At 40.7% G+C, this 7,902-nt stretch overlaps 1 protein-coding gene across 1 annotated transcript; it reads left to right on the top strand.

The window, feature by feature from the left end:
- The first annotated feature begins 1,571 nt into the window (after positions 1-1,571).
- Positions 1,572-5,167, top strand: polr1f (RNA polymerase I subunit F). The gene is made up of 4 exons (XM_044137960.1): positions 1,572-1,916; positions 2,719-2,860; positions 3,171-3,379; positions 4,292-5,167. The coding sequence occupies exons 1-4, from the start codon at positions 1,627-1,629 to the stop codon at positions 4,734-4,736; spliced, it is 1,086 nt and encodes a 361-aa protein (XP_043993895.1). The 5' UTR covers positions 1,572-1,626; the 3' UTR covers positions 4,737-5,167.
- Positions 5,168-7,902: the final 2,735 nt, after the last annotated feature.

The raw sequence follows: 7,902 nt of genomic DNA, 5'->3' as shown, positions 1-7,902 counted from the left end.
CTGTGACAACAGAGAGGAGCTGGGCCCCTGACAGCACCAGCTCTTCAGTCAGTATGTGTGATAAAGAGAGAAACGGAGAATCATGCGACCTCCTGCGGTGCTGCCCTTTCAGAAAACCGTAACATTAGATCTGTGTGCGCTCAGGAAATTTTTCAACCCATGACTCTTCATGGGTCTCAGTGTAAGTAAGCATGCAAGGGTGCACTAGTTGCACTATCTGACACCCCAGGTCACCCCAATGATCTTAATGTGAAGGTGATACGGAATCAATGAGCATCCAATATAGCTAGCACAAGTTGAGGATTAAATAATGAAGGGCATGGTGTAGCTGCAGCTAAATGAACAATGATACTTTTGGTATGGTAGCCTGTTTAGTTTCTTTAGATGTTGCTACAAAATAATCCATTGGACCTTGTAAATGACTTCCTTTACAAAACTGATTAAAATTTTTCCAAAAAAAACTTGTTAATGCCTTATTGTGTCAGAAGTGAGGTGTTTTCCAGGTTTTAAATTGAGCCAATTGGATCGCAAGATTTTTTTTTTCTTTGCTAATTTTTCCAACTTTATCCTTAGACAAAATGCTAACTTTGTAAATTTATGGTGCGCATATGAGTTAATACTTTGTAGAACCACCTTTTGATGTTTCATTTTCCTTGCTCAGCACTAGCAACACCTATGTGAACTTGTTTGTATTTGTGCTAGTTTCTAACAGGATTAAATATGTTGCTATTCTTTCCAAAATAACAAATATTTTTTGATTTATCTTGAATGCATTTCAGTCATATCAGATAGAAAACCTAGTTGCCATCATATGTCAGACCTGCTTTGCTGTACAAAAAGTTTGCATGATGGATTTTATGAAATCAAGATTGGATCTGGCATCAAACACAGGCCACTTCAGTGGAATGGGAGCCAGTGTTTGTATTTAGCCATTTAGATTATTTGAAAGTTTTAATAATCATGTTTCATTTTCCTTTTTGCTTTAAAATTATCTGCTACTTTCCTAGTCTATAACATAAAAATCCCATTTAAATACGTTGAATTTGTTGCCATGCAGAAAACCCTCAGGGGGAGAAGGCTTTAGCATGGCACTGCAAAAGTATTCTTGCAGTGCCATTCTGCTGCTTTATTTTATTCCAAACTTACTGTATTAGATTAACTGGGGAAGCATGTAGCTATTTCCATATGTTAGTTGAAAGCTTGAGTAGAAATATAAAAATAAATTAAATCAATAGCAGATGACAGTTATTCAAAAGACCAGATTTGTGCATTTCTTAAATGTATTGTTTTGTGTTGACATGCAAGTTTGACTGATCGATTTATTGTCATCTATGACAATAAATTATTTATTGTTATTGATTTATTGTCATGTATGACAATAAATTATTTATTGTTATTGATTTATTGTCATGTATGACAATAAATTATTTATTGTTATTGATTTATTTTCATGTATGACAATAAATGTTTGATTTATTTTTCTTGAGCACTTCCTCTTTTGACTTCCCGTTATCGCGAGCTGTCATTCCACATCCTGACCAACAGGGGGAAACCAATAACTATTTTATTGACGAAAGATTCATAGCGGAAGTTCGCACTTGTTTGTCTTCCGGTTTACAATGAGGCATGGCGAACTTGGACCATGCCGAAGACGACCAAAACCACGTGAAAATGCCCGGCGAACTACCCGCTGCTGACTCGCCAGTCAAACCGAATCAAGGGTCCCGTACGCCGGGTGGAACTCCGAGCACCATCCCCTCATTCGCCGCCGCCTCGGAGCTTCTGTCTGCTCCGTACTCCTGCCTGGTGCTGAACACGCACCGCAGACACGTAGCGCTGCCTCCCGTCTACCTGAACAAGAAAAGGACGGGGATACAGGAGGAGCTGGACGCCGAGCTGCTCAAGTTTTCCCCGAGGTAGGATGGTTTTTGCGAGTTTCAGCTGCATGTGGATTTTTGTTCATTTTATCTATTTATTTTTTTGGGTGAATATCAAAGAGGTTCGCTGTCAAAGTTGGGGGTAGAATTTTCAGGGATGCATCTGAAGGAAAGCAACGCACATTTTTAGGTATAAAAACTTGAGGTCGATCATCCAGATGGATATTTGTAGGTGTTTATATCTGAAATTGTTTGATTTGCTTATTTAATTAGGAAGCTCCCATTTTCTAATATACATGACGTCATTTTTTTGTCACATCTTGTTTCTCAGAAGTTTTGGATATAAAAATATCCTTCAAAGACGTTTTCTTTCTCAGATCTTTATTTGTATAAAGATCTGAGAAAGGCTTTTGTGCAAGTTTACAATGAAGGAAGGCCAGTAAAGAGTTGGTTTTTCAGAGTTCTGTATAATTCAAGAACATGAAAGGAAAGTTGAGTGGAAGGAAAATGTGCAATAGGAATCGGTTTACCAGCAACAGAGCGTCACATTTTCTCAGACTGACTTTTTATTAGCTGTGAGTCACTTCCATCAATATTGCGTGACTTATTCTGTACACAATAAATCTGTAATCAGTTTCCTGATATTTTCTATGACGTTGTAAATAAATGAGCTGGACCTGATGCTATTGTATGTTAGCATAAAGTCCTGTCCTTCAGTATGATGTCATTTTCTTAAATGTATCAGATGGTGTAGCGCAGCAAGCTGTTTATGTTCTGCTTGATGATAAAACTCTATTAAACAGCATCACAAACAGTTTGCCGTCACACGTATCTCTTCCAGTCTGCACGGAGTTCCTTTAGCATATGACAACATCCGGATCGTGACCCAACATGGAGACATTTACGACGACAGCGGCTACATCCACATGGACATTGAGGCCAACTTTATTGTGTTCCAGCCCGAAAAAGGACAGAAACTCTTGGTAAGGGAGACGCTAGTTTCAGAGAGTCTTTTATTCAGCTAACAATGTTTTATTGCATTTCTACATAACACAGCGTGTCGTAGTTTTGAGAAATTGAACTAACCGGCTTTAAGTTGGTAAATAGCGCCAGCGACATGCTGGAAAAGCAACAATTTGTTTACCTCTAACTGATATTAAAAGCTCTTTGTTCCAACAGGAACACGCTGGCTTTGCCTACGTCTGTCTAAATAATGTTTAATTAATATGCACCAAGTTTAACTAAATGGTTCACTAACTTCCATGACAATTAATATTTTCTCTGCCTTCGCAGGGAAAGGTGAATAAACTTGGAGTAAGTCACGTGGGCTGCCTCGTACACGGCTGCTTCAACGCCAGCATCCCCAAACCGAGTCTCGTCTCCGTGGAAACCTGGAGGGACGGCGGGCCGAGGATCGGGTCGGAGCTGGAGTTCAAGGTGACGACGCTGGATGCCGACATCGCAGGGGTGCTGCTGATCAGGGGACAGCTGGAGAGAACCAGGTAAGGGAGGGAGCATCTGCGCCGGTCGGGTTTTAACCCGAGTTGACGTTCTTGGCACAGTTCTGACCCTGGAACGACACAACGCTCAAATTTATATATATATATATATATATATATATATATATATATATATATATATATATATATATATATATATATATAAAACATGTAGTAAATATAAATGTTACTTTTGCTGAAAATTAGAGGATGTGTGTTACTAATGTTGACCTTTTTAGTTATAAAATATCCGGTCACTCTTTACTGAAAAAGTTAAAAAAATAAATAAATTCTGCATGAAGAAATTTAAGACTGAAAATAAATGTTAGTTATTGCGTAGGGAAGGTTTATAAGGACTTAATATTTTCTCACCTTATTTTTTTTTTTCGTACCAATAAAATTGACACTAAAAGTACTTAAGAGGTTTTTTTCTCTTAATAAATCTAAGCAGTGTTTACGCTGGGTCTTGTATGCATTCTTAAATATACCATATTTTGCAAATATGCCTTGGACTGCATGTATGCCATTTCACTACAAATGTTGAACATTTCTTGATACTCGTATGAAAGCAGTAGTGCAAAAACAGCAAACTCACAACCATAGTGTCTGTATTTGTTGTTTTTGGTGCCAATCTCTATTGTATGTATGTGATCAAATTTGTTTTTAAATATATATGTACATCCTTTAAAACATTTTTAAGAAATAATGTTTATCAAGTTATATTTGCCAAAACTATCCTGCCGTTTAACTGCGGTATCTGGCCTGTAGTGCAGCAGTACAGCCATGGTGAAAAGTAGAAAATCCTGCGATGAAAGCACTCAAGCAACAAGTAAAAGTTATTCTGCAGGTTTGGCCCTCCATCGTGTTGTTACACTCTCTTGTGACTGATTGCGTTTTCATTTTTGTGCATTGCAGGGTGCAGGAGCTGATGGCTATGAGCGAGAACTTGGAGTCGAGTGTTCCTGATGGCCAGGAAGAGCCGCAGGAAGGAGAGCCGGAGCCGCAGGAAGCGGAGCCGACCCACGACGGCACGCCCAAGAAGAAGAAGAAAAGGAAGAAGGAGAAGGAAAGAATCAAAGAGGAGGAGACAGAGGAACAGATAACAACGACACCGCCCGGTCTGAACGGATCCACGGAGCAGACAAACAGTTCGGACACTCCAGAGAAGAAAAAGAAAAAGAAAAGGGAGAAACGCGTGAAAGAAGAGGAGGAGCAGATGGAGGTTTCAGCCATGGAGAACCATCGTGGCTTCGGTGACAAACTGAGCAAGAAAAGGAAGCTTGAAAGTGGGACAGATGCACCATCAGGGGACGATGTGACCCCGAAAAAATCCAAGAAGAAGAAAAAGAGTGACATTTAGTAGTAAACTGCAGACTCCAGAGGTGACTTTAACACAAACTGAATTTTAAAACGTTTAAAGTAAGTCCTGCAGAAAAATGAAAGATCATCGGTGTCTTTTCTCAGTGGATTGTAGTTCCACTACGTTGCCTGATGGTGGAGCAAAACCACCACAGATGAACACACTGGCAGGCAACAATGGGGGTGAAAACGTCTCAGTTCTGTCATGAAAGTCAACTCATTTTACTCATGTTGCCTTTCTGAGACTTCGTTCTTGCAGACGGACTGCTTGGGCGAAAGCTCCACTAAAAATGGGTGCTTTTTAAGGATCATGCTTATAATCCACTGCAGCACAGTCACAGTGAGGCCAGAGATTGCTTTTCTCTGGAGTGTGTTTTTATCTTGAGAGAGAAAACTGCAGAAATTTAAAATAAATATCTGATTCTCACACCACACGTCTCCTGTATTCTTGCTTTTAGCAGGATTATGCGCAGGTTTGGGTAAAAATGAAATCACTCTCAGTCTGTTTTGATCTGGCGCCTCACATTTAGAAACTTACATTTATGCATAAATGCTTTTTTCCCCCCGTGTTTTTCGTACCTTAAGCTGCTTTTTTTTTTTTTGCTAAGCTGCCGGTGTTGGTTGATGAAGCGTCGACAGACGGCACTAAAGATCCCGGTGTTTTCTTTTCCCTGCCTCCACACACTCGGATCTCCCTGCCTTTCAGTGGGAAGTCTAATTAGCCGTGAGGTGCTAAGAGTTAGGGAGCTTATCGGAAGCTGCCTAAAAGAGGAAAGATAAGGAGCTTCAAATAAGTCGGCTTATCTTCTCTTATCACACGTGACAGTAGATTTCTGTAAAGAACTTCAGGTGGGAGGTTTTCATTAACATTTAGGTTTATTTTATTTGTTTTTTTAATCCGGAGATGAGAGATTAGATATATTTGCATGAAATAATCTAAAGTTTCAAGTTTTTTTTTTCCTTCTGTCACACATAATTCTTAAACTACATAAGTAGCAATGGCTGCTTTGCAAAACCATCACACTTTATAAGGTACCAATGAACAAGTCACGTGTTTATATGTTGACATTTTAGGGAAAATACACAAGGCGGGGTGAACTCTTCACTTGCCATTTAAATATTTAGTGCATGATAGCCAGCTAATGTTTTAAGCTGATGATTTCACCTGTAAAAAGTTTCTGTGCCTCCTGAATTTCCTCACGTGAAAGCCGCAAGATTTATTGTTTGTTGCCTGGATTTTATACGATGGAAGGAAATAAAGCGGTATATAATTGTGACGTGGAAGGCAAGCGGTACGTAGGTGGTAGCGTTTTCTTTGCAGATACAACTCTGAAAAGTGTTTCTCCGGCGATATTTATAAATGCATTCTCACACACCAAATTTTTTTACATCTTGCCACGTGCTCAGATGGAGGTCCGGACTTTGACTGGGCCATTCAAACACACGAATGTGTTTGAATCTCTGTTTAACGTTGATCTTCTGGAGCCTCCACCCTAGTTTTGGGCCGACTTGCAGAATCGAACAAGTTTTCCTTCATCCGCCTTACAGTCTTTACTGAGCTGCAAAAATATTGTGATGTCAGCCTCGCATGCAGTCACTGTTAGGTGCATCGTGCATGGACATTCGATTTTTACAATGAGAAGTACAAAAAAAGTTTTCTGCATTTACTCAGACCAAAAGCTACAAGATTATCATTAACCACACCTGTTTTGTTCCTGTTGTGTTTTTCACTTCAGTCAGAGTTTGTGAGGGGAGGAAGAGCTGTGGAAGTAGTCAGATTTTCTGTTTCGAGACTCATCCAGATGTCATTTTCTACTGCCTGCAACTTGATATGGACATGAGTACCTGCCTTTTCCTTTCCCTCAGAGTCATCGCTCAGAAGACAGGGAATAATTGAAGACGTAAGATCTGTGTGTCATGGGAATTACACAATCATTCTTATGCAGTTTTTTTTCTCTCTCTCTCTCTCTCTTTCGGCGCTTCAAACAGTAGCAGGTGACTTTCTCTGCAGGAACCAAAGCAAATGTGAGAAATGGACATTCCCTAAAACCCCCATCATCCCTGGTTTGAATCTGAAGTCCATTTTAATAGATTGAGGTTAAATTTAAGAGTGGCAAAGTTTATCACCTGCACACACTAAAATGATGGTTTTATAAGGCATTTTTAATGCTGCACAATGTCAAAAACGGTTAACTTTGACCCTAAGGGGTAAAACAGAGGTTTTTGGGAAATACCGAACGGTTATTTGTTTTGCAAAGGTTCCCAAGAGAAAGCCTTTACACTGAAACGTCTGCATGGCACAAGATTTCTGCAACTATGCACTTTGAAGATGTGAGAACAAATTTCGGGATGTTTGGCCAGAATACACACGACTACGTTCTGTGAACACAACCCAGCGTTTAAGCCCCAAAAACATAAAAACTGTCAAACTGTCAAGCAAGGTGACAGAGCGCTGATGGCATGGGATCGTTTTCCCACCGCAGAACCAGGGTACGTTACAGTCTTTGAGTCAATCAGAAATTCGTCGGTGACATGGAAGTTAAACTCGAGGGTCTCTGACAGCTGAGGCTTGGGTCATGGAAATGGATATTGATGGAGAGCAGAATGACTGAAGTGGAAAGAATTAAAGCACTGTGGTTGCCTAAAGTCAAGAGCGCTACCCAATGAAACTGATGTGAAGAAGAGAGGGCCAAAACGTCTGCCTGTCATGAAGTGGTGTTGTGGTGACGGTGAGGCAAACGCAGTAGAACCCAGATGAGGTGAGGTGAGGAGTTTAATGGAACCGAAAAAACAGAAAACACAGTCCACAGACCTGGCAGCACTGCTGAGCGGAAGGCTGAAGCTCACTACAGGTAGCAACAGGTTTTACGAGGACTCGACATACACAGACGTACACAGACTGACGTAGACGCAGGACCCGACGAAGACAGACACACACAGGTGACGCTAAATACACAAGAGGAAATCAGGGAACGAGATACACCTGGGGACTAATCACGGGGAGACAGGACAACACAGAGACTCAGACACACAGGAAACTAGAAATAAACATACAGAAAAACACAGAACACAACAGTACCCCCCCCTTAACGGGCGGCTCCCAGACGCCCAAAACGGGAAACCCAACGAGGGTGGGCGGAGGGGAGCTGGATGGGGGGTCCAGAGTC

The sequence above is a fragment of the Gambusia affinis genome, linkage group LG14, assembly GCF_019740435.1.
Source record: "Gambusia affinis linkage group LG14, SWU_Gaff_1.0, whole genome shotgun sequence".
NCBI classification, from domain to species: Eukaryota; Metazoa; Chordata; class Actinopteri; order Cyprinodontiformes; family Poeciliidae; genus Gambusia; species Gambusia affinis.
The sequence above is the reverse complement of the archived record's forward strand: the minus strand, read 5'-3'. Positions and strand labels throughout refer to the sequence as shown.

Excerpts from the sequence above, each read along its gene's own strand:
- polr1f (XM_044137960.1), top strand. The coding sequence starts at position 1,627 with ATGGCGAACTTGGACCATGCCGAAGACGACCAAAACCACGTGAAAATG. Across the intron at positions 1,917-2,718 it reads CTGCTCAAGTTTTCCCCGAG|TCTGCACGGAGTTCCTTTAG; the intron begins GTAGGATGGTTT and ends TATCTCTTCCAG. Across the intron at positions 3,380-4,291 it reads GGACAGCTGGAGAGAACCAG|GGTGCAGGAGCTGATGGCTA; the intron begins GTAAGGGAGGGA and ends TGTGCATTGCAG.